This window comes from Numida meleagris, chromosome 5 (genome assembly GCF_002078875.1).
Source record: "Numida meleagris isolate 19003 breed g44 Domestic line chromosome 5, NumMel1.0, whole genome shotgun sequence".
Taxonomy (NCBI): Eukaryota; Metazoa; Chordata; class Aves; order Galliformes; family Numididae; genus Numida; species Numida meleagris.
Window position 1 is genome coordinate 12,760,141 of NC_034413.1, and position 17,325 is coordinate 12,777,465.

At 41.9% G+C, this 17,325-nt stretch overlaps 1 protein-coding gene across 8 annotated transcripts in view; it reads left to right on the plus strand.

The window, feature by feature from the left end:
- BTRC (beta-transducin repeat containing E3 ubiquitin protein ligase) overlaps positions 1-17,325 on the plus strand; it is a 108,911-nt gene that overhangs the window by 509 nt on the left and 91,077 nt on the right. For 4 of the 8 annotated variants that reach the window (XM_021397532.1, XM_021397535.1, XM_021397534.1 and 1 more), the window contains exon 2: positions 15,311-15,379. The exons of the other annotated variants lie outside the window; for them this stretch is intronic. In XM_021397532.1, coding sequence (XP_021253207.1) covers positions 15,311-15,379 — 69 coding nt within the window. The remainder of the gene's footprint in view (positions 1-15,310; positions 15,380-17,325) is intronic. 8 annotated transcript variants of the gene reach the window in all.

The following is a 17,325-nucleotide window of genomic DNA, read 5'->3' on the forward strand; positions in this document are numbered from 1 at the left end:
GTGATGGTGGATGCGCGTGGCCTGGGCTTGTGGGCTGCCCTTTGGCATGGCAGGCAGCTCTCAGGGTGCTTGCATCCGAGGTGCTCTGCAATTGTACCTAGATTTGAGGCCTCAGACACTTAAATCGTAGTTTAATTCTTTTTTTCCCCTCAGTTGTTGATATTTCTAAACCTTTTAGGCTAGAAACATACAGTTTAGAAATGGAAACGCACTGGTACCATCTGAATGGAATGTATATTTTGGGTGCCTGAAACTGTCCTTTCCCTATGGATATCATCTAAATGCCTGGCAGCACCTGCTGAAAGTTTGTTTTGGGTTGGTATTTCCAGTCCTACGGACCGAAATCTGAGCTCATCGGGAGGAAGCAATTCTATTAAACCTTCAGAATGTATGCCCAAAGTGAAATTGAGGAAGTGCTAGTTGCAAATGTTACTTTTTAATTGAGCTTCGCAACATTTGTTTGACTTCTGCTTTTTTAAGCCTGCAGAACCTGTTTCTCTTGTGGTTCATTGACCTTTTTGCTGCTAGTCCTGAAGTCTGTCAGTTTTATAGGGTCTCAGCTCAGTGAAGTGGGAAAATGCTGTGGATACCTAAACAGGAAAGGTAGCAATTGGTAATAATAAACCACTGTGTCGAGTGTGCAGGTGGCTAAAGGAGTGTCCCTGAGCCTGCTGCGCTCATGTTGGGCCAAGTTTGGTGATGGCAGCCTGAGTCTGTGGAGCGACTTTTATATCCTCAAATGTTTCTGCGTGCTGCCCTGACATCTCATGCACTGCTTTTGTTATTCTGTTCTAGGGTTCCCAGCCAATAGCTTAGTTCCAGGCATTTTAAATCTTCCCCAAGGTTGGGCCTGGGACCTGAGGGAATCCCTGCCCATCTCACAGCTGGCAGCGTGCCATCCGAACAATAAAGCTCCCTGATGCTGGGGAGAGACCTAAGCATGAAAGAGAGCTGCTCTTATGGGAGCTGCATCTGGTAAGGGCTCCAGATAAAGGGAAGAATTATCAAGGATCAGGCTTTGCTGAGAGCTAAAAGCTAAACCAAGTTCCTTAATGTTTTATTAAGTGCCTCTTTAGGAAAGTGCAAAGCAAAGTGCATGCAAAATTCCAATGAAAGAGGGAGCTTCCCTCTGATCCCCTTGAACTTTTTAGGTGTGTATATATATTTGTACAGGTTGAGAGTGATAAAAGCTTTTGGTTATACCACATCTCAGGCTTTTGCTTCAGCATGCATCTGTGTAGTCCATCTCTCATTTTAATTACGTTGACAAAGAGTTTCTGTCAGACTTGATGAGGTCTTTCCCTGTTTTCTCTTTGCTGGTGGTGGAGGTGTATGCAGGTAGGTTGGTCCAATGAATGAGATCCAGTTGTAAATATCAGCTCGGTGCTGCTAGAAGGTCTCCTGTTGTTTCAGTCTTTCAGCACTCAGAAAGTGCTTAGGTACTGCAGTAATGGCATTGCTACAATTATCTGCATGGAGGTAGCAGATCCTCAGCTAATGCTGAATCATTCGCAGCATATTACCCTGTTCATCCGAGTGTGTGATGCACTTTGTGCTGCTCCCTTCCCAGATGGGCTGTGCTTTGGGTTGAGGTGGGCTTTGCAGTTAATTAGTGACTTTTCCCTGAGACTTTCCCAGTGCTGAGGTATCTCACCATAGGTGAATATTCAAACATCTTCCGTAGGTGTGAGACCTATTATCTCTCCAGCTTCTGGTGGTTCTATTTCTGCCATGAATTTTGTGCTGCTTTTCAACACAAAATGAAACCCAGCCCTGTAGGTGGTGTTATTTTTGGGCTTCTCTAGAAAATAATACTTTTTCCACTTCACGTCAGTACCTCATTTTTGGCAGTGACTTTGAGCAGTGCTCCTGAGTCACAAGGTATCAGGCAAGGCAGACCTGCTGATCTAATGTCTGACACTCAGAGAAAAATGTCACGTGGAAACTTCATCCAGTGCTACCCTTATAAGTGAAACTATCTTGCCTTAAAAGGAACTATTTATTTTTTAATGTGTCTACATTCATTACCTTGAAAGACAAGGTGTTGTATGCTCCTGTATGTGTAGCTTTTCAATGGGACTAAAGTCTCATTGTTCTCAGTGGCTGCTATTGGATCGATTACTCACCAATGAATCAGTGTTGCATTTAGGTAATATCTGCCACCAGTTTTCCAGGTGTGTGTTCAGCTGCAATACATCTCATCTGATACTTTCAGCTTTCAGTAACGTATTTCACTTCATTCACCTACTCGGTTTACCTTTGAGTTTCAAGCAGGCCTAATTTATTCCCAATATTCAGCTGCAGCGGATGAGCATTATGCAATACTGAGCAGCTGCTCATCAGGGAGGGCCGTATCTGCTGGTGAAGGAGTGTTTTCTATCACACATTCTACACGCCATCTTTCAGAGCTTCTTTTGAGTGAAAGCTAGTTGATAGATTTAAAAGATGATGGTGTAAATTATGTAGCCCAGTGTTCTGCAGCTACACCAAGGGTTTCACTGGAGTGGAACCTTAGTTTATCTCAGTGCCTTTTCATGTTTCTAAAACCCTTGAGATACACACTGCGCTTTATGAAGAGTGCGGTTCTAAGAGAGTGATGCGTGTGCTAAAAGGAAAGACAGCTATGCCCATTAGCTTAAAAAAAACCCAAAAACACCAGCATCAACAAAAACATGCCTTATAGAAGAGCTCTGGTTTTATTCTTTCATGAATACGGGATTTCTGTTGTCATAACCATTTACAGAAGTACTTGGAATGAGGTGCTCGATAAGTAACTTCCATAGTTGAATGAAGTGTTTACAACTGTAGATACAGTGTTTAAAGCATGAGTGCAATAGGCTCAACTGAGACTTTGATTAAATGTCATATAAAGTAAACTACATATGCCTGCATAGAATAGTAGATATTTTTTCAAAGTAGCTTCAAATGGTTCTGTTAAGTGTACGAATGTTCTGATGATTATCTTTTTAATTAAAATGAGAAATCTTTGTTTAAAGTGGCATTCTTTTTTACGGCCTGTTACAGTCTCTGTAACAATCATTTCTTAAGTCTGAACGTTTTTAATTCCAGGAATCCATTTATATAAAACTATGTTTAGACTTAATTAAGGAACGATTCTTACAAAGCTTGTAAATAGCCAGGAAAAAAGGGACAGAAAATAAAACTGACATTCACACTTAACGGAATGATTGTTACAAGGTATGTAATATGCTATAAAAATACAATAAAGCCCTTTTTATAAGAGTTCATATTTTTTGTTCCTCATTTTGAAAGGTATTTAAGGAAAATATCAAGGCTCTGTGAAGTAACATCTGTTTGCACGAATGGACTCGTGACAACTCCAGTTGTGTTTAATTAGGAGTGCTTGGAGCTGCACCTGACCAGTGTGGGATCCTATCTGGGATGGTTTCTCAAGCAATAACTCGGTATTTAATGCAGTTTCACTTTCTCAGTTTCTCTGGATGAATCGATTTGCAGAACTTCATTTAATTTCCTGGCTTGTGAATAGGAGGATGCTGATAGCAGTGTTTTTCATGAATTTCTTTTTCCACTTCGCCCCCATTAGTGTTTTCTTTCTGGGCAGTGCGATTCTAGAAGGTCTTGATTGCCTTCTTATTTCATAGAAGAGCAAAAACCAGTGTCTTTAGGTGAATTTGTTCTGGTTTTTTTTATCTGAAGTTCCTTTATTTTGGTATTACATCCTTGTAGGTACTTCTGGCATAACTGGTAGGTCATGTGGTCAGTGCAGCTGGAGGCTGAAAGGTACCAAACCTTGGAATCTCTGGCTTGTTCTTTTCCTTCTCTCTCTATATGTATATTCACACACGTGCAGAACAGGTAGACCTATTTGTTTTTGTCTAAGAGGTTCCATTTGCAGAGAACTTGTATGGTTTATGGCATCAGCAGCACTCAGATTTTGAAGAGCTGGGACTTGTTAGTTATTGTTTAAAACTCTGCTTTAAGACCCTTACCATCTTCCTAATGGCATATTTATGTTGTAACTTTGTCATAGAATCATGGGTATCCGAAGGAAGAGTAGCATGACAGCAACAAGAGTACTTTTGTAGAACAGCTGGGACAGCAGTTACTTCCTAAATGTGGGGTTGCAAAGCCTCCTTGATTTTTAAATGTATGCTTGGTCATTTTCTCCGGTAGAACTGAAGTAACATTCTCTCAGCTGGAGGATTCGTAGGAACTGGTGTTCGTAAGATGTTAATTTCTTTCATTCTGTCCCAAAATCCTGGAGCTGAAGATTTTTCTGCTCTAGGTGCAACCCTTGGTGCTTCAGGAACTTCACCCTTGCTTCCCTGGTAATGTTTCATTTCAGCCACTTTGCTTCATTAAATGTGTGCAATTAGAAAAGCAAATGGCAAATTTGCTATCACGTTGCCGAAGTATTTAGTTTCGTAGACCTAAAAAGCAGAATTCGTTGCACCGTGCTCTCTGTACTATTATAAGTACTATAAACAGCAGAGAGAATAGGCTGACCTTAATATTTGCTTCCTAGCCTAAATCGCCGCCTTGCAGCAGTTATTTCCCACTGAATAAAAAGTTTAATTTCACGCCCTGATTAGTGCTAGTGTGTGCAGGTGGATATTTATTTTTTGCAGCTAAACTAATCTGCCTTTGCAAATTATTTGCCAGTCAGCAGAGTTATAATTCCTTGTGAGTATTTGGCACTAAATTATTAGTTAGTAAGATGGAGCTGAGTGTTCTAAGCACGGAGTTTGGTTAGGCTGAGGTTTTCCCAAAAAATCTTTAGAAGATGCAAGGTATGCACAATGGCCTCAATGTTCTCACTGTTCTACAGTGGTTTGTGCAATGGGAAGAGGTAATGGAGGTTTCAGAGGAAGAAAATGATGATTCTGTAGTTCTGTATCGTCACCAGGGGAAGGTGGGAAATGGGTGGTGTTTGGAGATGGCCTCTTCAAGGGGTGACCTTTAGTGAGAGAGAGGAACAAAAAACAATGAAGGAACGCACGCAACAGTAGCTGATCATCAGAGCACTTTCAGTGGCCAGCCAAGCTCTGATCTCCAGGCAGCAAGTGAAGTGGAAAGGTAAAGTCACTGTGTTTTTCCTGTTGGCTGTTTTCAGTGTGAGGGACTGAGCTAGGGGAAGGGGTGAGCTGCAGGTAGAAATGAAATGGCAGAAGCAACTTCATGCTCTGATCTGATTTAAAATTCACTTCATGCTATGAAAACATTTGAAGTGGGGACCAGACGACGTTTGCTGAGTTACAAAAGCTGACTGCATGTTTTTGTCAAGTGGATGTATTCATCCCCTGGTTTGTTTCCTTTGGCTTTCTCTCTGCTGGGGCTTGTTTGCACCATAAAACTCGTTAGTGAAAAGTGCTTGTTTTCTATTACAAGGAAAGTTATTTATACCTGAAATTATGAAATTTCCTTAAGAGTTGAGTGAAGGGATTCCACTGACTTTTGTTAGTCTGCATAGATGCATTTCTTACTGTATTCATTTTGAGTGATTGCTACAGCAAGGTTTAAAGTACAAATGACCACGTGGGTAACCAGTGAGCTGAGCAAATTGCTTCTTTTGTATACAAATTTTCATGCTACATTCAGCAATGCAAGTGGCATAAGCCATTCGCACATGCAGGGAGTTTCCTTACTTCCTTGTCTGCTTACATCGTGTTGTCTTCAACCTCCACATATCAGCACTTGGGTAATATTTAGCCATTCTTGGTGGCAAACTACCTTGGGTTCCCAATGCTCTGTGTTTTCTTCAGCCCTCTTCATTTCCTCCTTCATCCTATTGAGGAGATGCTCAGCAAGGTGTATGATTTATATATTCTGGGTGTGATTGCTCAAAAGGGCTGAATGAAGGTGGTTTTTTTGGCTGTGGCAACAGAGAGTGAGTTGTAGCATAGCAGTATCTGGTGGCTGCAGCTAAAGAGTGAGGGCTCAAAATACAACTAATAGGCAATTGAATATCAAGCTGCTTTCTTGACGAGCAGTGATTAGTGCTGAGAAAACTTCCTGGTTCAACAGAAACTATTGGAAATAAACATCTTCAGATTTGCATTAGATGTGACCTATTATTAAACAACACTGCTTTCCAGTGCCTCCTTATTCAAGTTCTTGGTGCTGGCCAAATACTACTCCTGCTTTGCAGAAGCTCGGAAATGTGCCTGGGGTCGTGGACTGGAGGAATTCACGCAGGATCATGCGGTGCCCTGATAAGAGCAGGCAGCCTGAAAGGAAACCGGTTGTTCTAATAGCTAGCCTTGCGCTTCTAACCATGTTTTGGTTAATTTTACAATTGGCTAACCACCTGTTAAGATAACACATTTTATCATTAAACAAAATTAATTTTAAAAATGGCTCGAAACTGTCTGTTTTTAATGGGATCTGAATATTCTTTGTTTTAATCTGCCTCATGAGGCTTGTCTTTCTTCTGGGAAGTACACTGTTACATCATTAAAATACCATCCCCTACTGAGAGAGAAATCGGCCCCATTCACTAAATGGCAACACTGAAACAATGACAAGTATTTCTAAAAACTGCATTAAAATTCATTTTTTTTTCTTCATCTGTGAGTTCCACTAACCAATGGGTGCTTGGCCTGCTTGCAGCTGGGTGTGCACAGCCCAGTCTGTTTGTCGTGATGGCAGAAGGTGGAGGAAGATACGTCAAAGACTTCTCATTTAAAATTATTCCACTTTTCCACAGCGATTTTGCTCAGAAACAAACCAATTTGCTGCTTTTAGTCCTGCTCTGTACTAAGAATTGAAAACATCTGATCTAATTTTCCCTCCCCTCCCTGCTGAAGCAGGGTCTGTGCATCATCCTGATGGGAGCAGCAGGAAAGAGAGAATGGGGAAGAAGGGGAAAGCTCGGCAAGGGATCCTTCAGCCTTCCTGAGGGATGGGCAGAAGTGTTCACAGCCTGTGAGCAGGAGCCGTGTGGCACCTCCTGGAGTAACCGGTCTGGCTGGCAAAAGCAAAGAGCCTTAGTGCTGGTTTCATTTGCTTCGCCCTGGGCTGAGAAGGGTTGCAGGGGCATGCTTTGCTGGAATGAACTCTGTACGTCCTGTTTGCATTAGCAGAATGAACTTAAGTGGCGTTCTAGCTGTAGCACAGGTGACCCATCCTCTTTGGAAGCACCTACAGCAAGACAGAGCTGATGAAAGCTGTAGAAAGGGAGTTTGGGAGCTATCAGCCAGTGCACAACTCTTGTGTGGCTTTCTTCCATCATCTGGCTTTGTGCCCCCGTGTGAATTCTTGTGGTTTCTTTGTAGCAGCGCTGTCTCTTGATGCTTGAGTCTAAGGACCGAGTTGTTACAGATGGTGAGGTATTTCAAATGTAGGAGAAAGGGTTACTCAGGAGGAAGGCAGCGGTGGGCTTTGCTGGATACAAAGCAGGGTTTGGCTGCATTCTGGCTGAAAGAGGAAATCTTGGAGCTTCTAGACTTGCCCATTTAGCAGCCAAAGCAGTCTCTCGTCACTTTAGAGAAAAAGGGTCTGGTGTGGAAGTCTGTCACACAGTGCAAGCGCTCCCTCTCCATGCACATCACACGTGGTTTGTTGTGAGAGCAGTGCAGAATAGAGTGGTGTTTATGTGGGAGTTGCTTTTAGCATACGGATAGTTGGCCTTTGAATTCATAGAATCATAGAATTGCTCAGGTTGGAAAAGACCTTCAAGATCATCGAGTCCAACCGCAACCTAACCATACTGCTCTAACAACCCACCGCTAAAAAATTCCATCCGATAGGAAGATTCTGGTGATTCCCCAGAGGGGTGGTTTGTTGGATCTGCTCGCTGTTTTTCTTCCTTATATTCTGCCAAAATCTCAAAAAAATTAAGAAATGTAGCCAGCTGTCATTCATTTCTGGCAAAGCAGAACAATGAGAAGAGGCTGTAGTCTCTAGGAGCCATGGATCAGTCTCATTTTAGAAGATGTATCTTGAAACCATCTCAGCAGTTTACAGAAGAAATCTACACAGTGTTAATACTCTCTTCAAATATGATCTAATCTGGTTTCTGTTGATAATAGGTTTGAAAGAACAAAAATCTGTATTCTGGGTTTTTTTTTTAGTTTTTTCCTTTTTTTTTTTCATTTCTTTTGACTGAGGTGATTCCAGTGTAATGCATTGGTTTTGTGTTTTCATGGCATTTTTTTTTTATAAACAGTAAAATACCCTGAAAAAAGTTTTCTACTGGTAAAAGGATATTCCTATGTATCTATATCTTGCTGGCCTTAAAAATAAGACTTCAGGCAGAGGCAAAACAATACGGAGCCCTTCAGCAACAGGAAAGGTACCACATGGGGTTGGAGCAGGTGTTGTGAAGCATGGGTTCAAATCCCCTGTACTGGCAGACAGTGCACTCTGTAGTTCCTTTTGCAGCCTCCTCAAAGCAACTCTTACATGGGTGCTGTTTTCTTTGCTATGGTATTGTAAGGCTATTCCAAACTGTAGTACTTTTAGCTAGAATCCTCATTCATATTTTCCTAGCTAAACTTCATTCAGGGCTAATTCATTCTCATTTGATCCTGTGCCAGAGTTGTTCTCGAGTTTGAACAGCTCTTCCTGCTCCTCTGTGTTCGTCTGGATATGTTTGTAGATAGCAGCCTCTGAGATGGATCTGGTGAGGCTAAACAAGTTTATTTTTTCCCCTTTTTCTTTCCCTCATAGGATGTTTCATATAAGGTTTTATCATCTGAGGAGGTCTTTTTAAATAGCTGCAGAATTTGATTAATCTACCTGGGACACGGGTGGACAGAACTATGCACAGTATTCCAGGAAAGGTTGTTACTGGTCCCTTGTACAAAAGCATTAACACTAATTTGTCTCTGCTGGGAATTTTTCATGTTATATATTCTGTAGCGGGATTTACGTTCCTCATAGCTTCTTCTGAGTGGTGAACCATCACTATCTAATGAAATATCTCTGGGCCTCTTCCCCTCTTTTCAATTTTTGAGTCTCCAGCTTACAATGGGAATAACATTACTTTTTGATTTATATACATCTTAAGTTAGTTCTGTTACTTCAAGATACTGTGTCCAAAGAAGTTTGTTTTCAGCAAATTGATAATTCGTGGTTTATAGCTGTTGATGAGAATATTTTATCACTAATTCCAAGATTAATAGTGGATTTCAACCAAGATCCAACTGCACAGCTAGATGGCTCCCTTTTGAAAATGACCCATGATCCTCTCCCTTTTTAGGTTTTCATCCTCCTTACAACTCTGGTATTAATCCTAATCCTCTCCATTTTAACTAGTAACTTCCTACGTGTCACCTATCAAATGCTTAACTACTTCTAATTTGTCTGGTCTTCGGTGATCTTCTTAAAAGAAGAAGATTGGGTTAGTCTAGCACTAATTCTAATTTGTTCTAAATTGGGAGTAGATTTGCTTGGGCTTCCCATCGTGAGTGCTCCGTTTGGGCGGTAGTTACCAGAATTTGATCTCAGAGGCTGCGCGTACTGTTTGCTTTCGTGTATATGTTCCTTTTATTTTTCTGAAGGTTGGTCAGTCCTGCAACGTTTCAGGCTCATTCTGGTTAGTCTTCTTACAAGTACTTATCTGCATGAGGATGCTGCCAGCGACTGCCCATTGGATGTCTTCCATCACTTCTGTTGTCCCTGCTGCATCCTCGCACCATAATCCTTCCTCCAAGACATTGTTTCTGTGGTACTCCTTCTTTTAAATATTCCCTCTAGTCAAGCGAGGTGAAGGAGCATTTACATGCTGTGCCAGTCCTGAAGAGCTGAGAACTGTCAGGGAGCTGACCTTGGTACAGGGCATTTAGATTAGGGAAGGAGATGGAATACATTCTGGTAAATACTTGGAGCAATTAGTTATGGGTTCCAAGTTCCTTACAGTGTGTGAACAGGTCCCGTGCTGTCATTGTAGCACAGTGCTTTGTGAGGGAAATGGGTTGGGATAGAACAGCCATACGTATGTGTTTTTTGGTAAGTTACCTGGAATTCAGCAGGAACTCAGGAAGGTAAAAGTTAGCACTAGAAGTTCTCTTGCTATTTATGGAGATTGTAGTTTTCCGGACCTCTTAGTATAGTTCACCTAGGTTCTATTTTTTTTTTCCTGAAGTACAGAATTTCCTATTCCTCACACTCTGAGTCTACGTGGAAAACTAGTATCCAGATGAGATTTCTGGCTTTTATGTGGACTTAGGAAGAAGTGACAAGATACAGTCTTAAAAGGCACTGCCTTCATTTGCTTGATACTGAGACAAGCTGCCTTCTGGTTTGTACATAGCACGCTGTGGATGCCGCTGTTCTTACTGGATACTTGGCACAAGATGAGACAGTAGCGTGTGACACGTAGCTTCTCTTCGCCATAGATTTTGCAGTCTTGAAGGGGCTGAACGTGGGACTTGAATTTCAGATTGGAAATGTCAAGTGGTTGTGAAATCGGGGATGCGTTTATGCATGGGCACGAAGAGGATGTCTTTATGTTGTGATAGTAAGCATGCTCACGGAGCTTGCTGTTATTTGTCCGAAGATTAATGAAGTGTCATCATAGACCTCTGTCTGATTCAGAATGCTGTAGCTTAGTATTCCTTTGAGCCCTTAAGAAGGTAGCGTGATGTTTTGTGTGACTGAAGTAGTTTTCCTGGTAGCTGCAACTCTTGTGTCTGTCAAGGAATATAGATACGCACTTGACCAGACTCTGGTCAACACACTCCAACCAATTCATTGAAGAATTGGAGTTAGCCAGGTTCTCCATTCGGAGTGAATTCATTTTGCTTCCAGGCAGAGTTTACTGCTTGAGAGTGCTACCTGCTTCAGAAGGAGTTTCTATAGCAAACTGTGAGCTCTGACAACCAACCAACTCATTGACCTCTGCTCGGTCTCAAAAATCTCACAAGCAGCACGCTTAAATCTTAGCGGCTTTTTGCTTCTAGTATCAGAGAGTGTATGGATTTCTTTCCTAATAACAGAATCACATGCAGGATTTCAAATTCTTCCGCTGAATTAGAGTCCACAGATCTAACTGTGCCTTATTTCAAATGCTGCTCTAGGCAGTGGAATGGGATATTTGGCTGGGCTGTGAGATGGTATATTACGTAGTAGGAATTTATTGCTGTAATGCATACAAACTCATTAACAAGTTCTGTGCCACAGGGGATACTTTCCTTTCCTATGAAAATCATCTCAACCGGACAATCCTTGGTGGAAGTGGCCATGCCCTCCCTTGTCGGTGACTGACAGATCTAATTCTGCCTTCGTAGCCGAGAGCCCGTTAGTTAATGGAGTTGAGAATATTTGTACTTAGAGGCAACCATCAGAATACTACAATGCATTATTCCTCTTATTCAGTTGGTATTTATCAAAGGTGTTATATCTAACGAATGCAGTGTTATCTTCAAATAAATTCCTGTGTGTGGATCGTAATTTAAAAGAAATGAAAATTTAAGTAGCCTCACAGTTGCTTTGCGGTGGCAGAGAGAGATGGGTTTAGCTTGCCTGTTTGAATGGTATGTGATGGAAACCCAGAGTCAGTGTCCTCTCTGAGGGAAAGGGAAGCATTATGGGTTATATGATCAGATTAATAAAATCCTTAGTACATATGTATATTTCATACGCGTCTCGTCTTTCCCTCTATATCTTCTTGCATGGAAGCAGATAAAATGGAGAAGCAGCAGTACTGCCTTGCAAGTACCAGAGTAGGTTTCACTTTATAATTATTGTACTGACATATTTATCCTTTCTCGTGGAAGTGAAGATGCAGATATTTAAGAACCCTTCTTGCACAAAAAAGCCCAATTTCCGCTCAGCACTTAATTAGCACTTGTTTATGACACGGCATCTGATTTGATTTTCAAAACAAATTGCACAGTAAAGAGGCTGATATTTAAACTGTATAGTAACCAAAGCTCCAGCTGTGACTCAAATATTGTAAGCCTTCAGGGGTTGTGTTTAGGTCTAGAAAATAGGAACTCAGGCCTGTAATTAAATGTCCTTTAGAAATCAGCCTTTGTCAGGAAGGAAAGAGGCACCACTGAATTTTAAATTGCTGACTTGTTCTCAGAAATCATTCTGTTGTTCTAGGCCTTGCTGGGGACTGCAGAAATCAAATGGATTAAAAATGGAAGAGTAGATGGCTAAAGGAACAATGCCAGTTAAGTGTTGAAGGAAAAAAGATCAGAGCAGTAGCAGTTAGTGCTTTCCAAGTTACCCCTGTGATCGCCTTCCTCAGAAAGTGAGTATTGAAAAAGAGCAAAATGACCCCAGCAACCCAGCTTCTCGTTGTGGAAAATGCTGGAGCAGATGCTAAGAAAAAGCTGTTTCTTATGGATGATGTTGTAATCACGAGCATAAACTGTGTGCTCATGAAAGTCCAAAAATGAATATATCTTGCTGGGCAATTAATTGTGTTGCTGATAGAACTGCCTTGAATGGATCATAATCGTGGAAGACTGTACAGTTGATTGATAAAATAGCCCAACTTTCAAACGAGATGGTTGTCAGTATTCCAGGTCTTGTAGAGGCTCGGAGGGGAGAAGCAGTGGGTTTTTGCTTTTTTGTATTGTCAGATAACATGTTGGTTCCTGTTGTGTCATTCACAGTTGCGTGTCTGCTGTCACTGGGGTACAGAAATTAGGAAAGCTTTAACCAGGTGTACTAATTTGTTTGTCTGTGCCAAAGAAGACGTTCCTGGGGTCACTCACAGTGTGCCTGTAGGAGAGCCACAGAAATTCAAAATCTGGGAGACTGGTTGTGAAATGAAGTTTAGCCAGTGAGGAGCATGTTTGAATTAAGTGCCAATAAATCAGCTCCGGGGATTTTAATGAAGTTACACTTTTCCATCAGTGTTTGCATTGGGTATGAATGGAGGCTTACTTGGGTGTGTATCCCACTTTAATGGGATAGGCAGCAGCATACAGGTAGTGACACACTTTGCACTGGTAAGATTTGCTTCTCTTCTGTATGTTTTCTTTTTCTTAGTGAGGATAAGGTTATCACATCCTCTACCACACGTAGAGGAGACGTGCTGCGCTGAGGGGGTTTTGCAGGCATGGCGATGGGCCTTAGTTTCTCCTGTTTGTATATTTAACTCGCCAGTGTTGAAAAATAGAATTTACAGTAACTGCTAATCTGCTGGAAGTCCTGATTACATTTATTGCTAATGCTCAGGCACTAACATCGGAAAGAACCGGTGTTAGTAAGAGTTGTATAAATACGATGTTATCTTTGTTGTTGCAGGCACTTCTGCATGGGAGTAATCCTGTTAATGGCAAAAGATTTGTTAATTTACTTGCATGTTTACAGGGCTGGGATCTTCAAATTAAATGGTTTAAATCATTCTTAAATCAATTACTCAAACTACTCCAGGCTGATGGGCTTTACAGACGTTAAGCAGCCTGCCAGTCCTAAGAGAAAGCTTTGCTGTTATCCTCTAATTTCCAGGCTAGATGGCTGAAATGGGGGAATAAGTGAGGTGGTTTTTCCCAGATATGGTGGGTGAACCTGGGCAGATTCCAGGCTGGTATTCAGGCCTCTTTACTCCGGACACTGTGATTTAACCAAAAGGTTTCTATTTCTGCTTGTTATGAAGGCTTTTTTCTTTGTTCCTTTCTGGATAGGGGGTAGCATGCTGTGCAACTTTGAAAGAGCAACTGGAGCACTTGAGCCAGATGTAAAGCATGGTTTTCTGTAGGGATCTTGCTAGATATGTCGCACTTGCTATAGTTTCTTCCATTTTCAAAGCACGTAGAAATGTCAGTAGCTCCTCTCAGCAAACCTGTGAGGTGGGTTAAGCAAGCGTTGTCCTCCTTCTACAGTAGTAGAGAGACTAACCACCCATGAAGTCAGCGCTGAACTAAGGATTAGGTCTTGGAGCTTGATGCTTCTAGCTGTGTTAGAGGTCCCCTAAAACATACTTTGTTCATGTGTTAGGCATCACAAGCCCAAGCTCAGCAGGTGAGTGCCATAACCAGGATGTCCTTGACTCTAATTTATCAGCACAGCGGCGGTTATTGAAATTCAGCTTTAACTGAGATTACTGGCTAGGACACCAGGGCATAGTCTACCTACTGTTTTGAAAGATTTAGGAGCATTTAAATTTGAACTGGGGGGAAGCAAATCAAAGTGTATTTTGAGATCCTATTATCTGTACTTCTCTTTGGAGGCAAGATTTTAGTATGTTCCAATTCATGTTTTTATTTCAAATTCCCAGACTGAACAACTTCCCCCCATAGCTGTGAATGTTCATCATTCAGTGGTGACACATTTTTCCTCTCTAACAATTCTTATTTTCAGTGTTTGTGGACACAGTTTGTACAAACTAAATATTGTATTGACACAAGGGCGGGTGGAGTTAAACTCATCTTGATAGATCTGCTCTGGAAATGAGAGATGTTTGCAGCCTTCCAGCAGGAGCGATGGGGGCGTGGGTCTGTTGGTTTGGAGGGGAACTAACATAAATTAAGAACAGGGATTGTGAAGTAATTGCCCAGAGTAAGAAAGATGGTGCGCTTGGTGTTTGAGCATGTCCTGCCTGGTCCTGTTGGTCAGACTTGATTTTAATTTCTAAGCATCCCTTTTTTTAGGGGTGGGGGATAGGCACAGTTGAATCTGCTTAGTTCTGTGAGTATTGAGAATCTTTGAACATTGAATATTATGACAGGTAAAGCTTAGTTTTTGTTACTCGTTCTCCCCTAGTTGTAAATTATGCTGTTTGTTTTGTGCTTCCAGAGCAACTGGATGTCTTGCTGAGGCCTCAACCTGATAAAGCGTGGAATCAATAAATGGGGGCGGAGGTTACATTTGTCCATCAGTTTGAGTCATAATTTCTGATAGCATGTGAGTGTAGTTTCCTGTTAGTTCATGCTGAGGCTGCATCTTTCAGAGCTGTTCCATAATCCTTCCACGTTGTCCACTGTTGTGTCTGCCCATGTTGAAGGTAGTGGTGCTAAGAACACTCTCATGGCTTGACTGCTGTTTCCATACCATGTAGTGTTACGTAGTGGTAGAAGCATTAATAATGGCTGTTAGGTGCTAGTACTACACCCACAATAGGTTGTGCTTATCCAGGTACATCTCTGTGGGAATTCTAAGGAAATACCTATATATACCGAGCTGAAACATAAAACAGCGGAAATGGTTTAAAAATAAGTAAATACATAAATAAAACAGTGGTGGATTTGTTAGGAAAGTGTTCCTAAAGCAACTGATACCAGAGGTTGCAAACGAGGTAATCTGGGGACTGAACCGTCATATGTGGCTTTAAAAAATCTGCATTGTTTAAAATGCTCCAGAATTTAGACTTAGGTTAGCTAGGTCCCAGTGTAAAAGGAGGTCTCTCTTTATGTCTATTCTCTCCTAGCCCCGAATACACATGCCAAAAGATGGATTCCAACTTTTATCTTCTGGATACCAAGCATGGCTAAAGCAGGTTGGACTGTATTATTGTTATTCATCTCATGTGAGGGACTGTGTTGGACACCTGTGCTTGTCTCATTAGTGAAGTACATAAATGAGGGTATAATGAAGTTACGGTGCCATGTTAGCTGATACCCTTCATAGCCATCACTGTTTTGTGTTTGTGCATGCTGTGTTTGTATAACATTTTCTCACTGGTCTCATGAATGTGCACCTCCTGTAAATAAAAGTTCAAAAAGCAGTCACCTGAAAGCAAAAAGGGTCAGAGTCAGAAAAGAAATCTGCAGCAACAGCTCAAATTACGGAATTAAAACGGGCCTTCAAACACAAAGCTGCATGGCGATGGTGCTGGTAATAATGGGGAGGCCAATGGGTTAAAACACGAGAGGATTGCATCTAGCACCATTCAGATCTGCCTGGCTGGAACAAGCACGGACACAGGCTCACATCACATACCAATTGTGCTGTTTGACACAGTCTGACACTGCGGGGACTCCCCGCTCAGGAGCGGCCCAGCGCTATATTGCTCTGCTGTTATTAAAGGCCAGCCTTTAGATGTCTCAGCAGTCTGCCGCGAGCGATTGCTGTCAGCTTTTTCACTTCTGTGAGTGAAAAATCCCCCTTCAGAAAAAAAAAGAGCTTAATTTACAAATTGCTTGTATCAATCTCTCCATCATATGTGGATCTTCATGAGAGAAGCTGGCGTCCTTTGGAACACACAGCTTAAAGTTGCTGGTGTTGTAGAAAGCCAGAATGGTTGTGTTGTTATGGCAACAACAACGGGAAATATGAAAACAGCACAGAGAAGCTGCATCCCGTTGTCGTGGCAACTGGAGTTGAGGAAATGATGAAAAGTGGCGGTGAAAGGATCTATGGTGCTGTGAGCCCAGCGGAAAGAAAGAGACAAGTCACCTGTGTGGGGTGGGAGAGGATTAGGAACAGCAGCAGCATTAAGCCTTAAAGCACAAGAGTTTCATTGCAGGTGCTAACAGGATGGCTTCGGCTCTCTGCAGCCTTCTCTCCTCCAAGTCCTAGTGGTAACTTGTTTGTGCAAGTTGCTTACTGCTGTCGGCTTACGTTGACTTCTGGGAAGCTGAGAAGAGCTGGAACGCTTACAGAAAGTTGGGCGTTGAATCCTGTGCTATGTTTGCAAACCACTGCTTTGGCTGAGTGATGTACCACAAAGGTGAAGTGTGTTTTGGAGCTTCCCTCTGCCTGGAAGTCCCACACTGCTGAAGGTCGGCTGGGACACTGCAGCCAACGCCTTCGTGATTTCAGCTTTGCTGAGCTGGAGGCACGGCGTCTCGGAGGGATCTCAGCTCTGCAATTAATGTCTCTCAGAACTCAAGTTTGTTGACCTATGGGGCATGGCGTCAGTTCTTCTTATGTGGTAGGCTGGGAAAACAATAGACAAAGGATTGTGTGCTCTTCTGGTTTTTAATTCTAAGGCAAACAGACCTGCATCTGTTCTTACTATGTTATGTTACCAGTGCTCTGATGCAGGTGAGATATATGCATTTTTGCCTCTGAAAAATACTCAGGAAAAAAACAAACAAAAAATGCTCAGAGAACTTCACATTAGACGGTCTGAAATAATAAAAGAACTTACACCTTTCTTACACTTTTCTGTGTGGCTGCTTTCCTTTCGGTTTTGAGTTGACTGTTATTGGTTTTAAAGCCTTTATCTTAAATCTCCTTACTCCTCCTTGATCCAAGCGAAAGTTATAAACCTGAGCTTGTGTCACGAGCAGATGCCGTCTTGGAAATTGCTCTACTATTCTAATTTCATTGCTGTGATTTCACTGCAGGAAGTATATGGGTAAGGGAGCAGGTACAAAGGGCGGCAATTTTTGATCCAAAGGAGGAGCTCTCATAAGCTTAGAATTTTAGAGGTCAGGATGATTTTATTTAGGAGATGCATCCAAAGGCCCTACCTGCAAGATTCTTAAAAGCATGTCT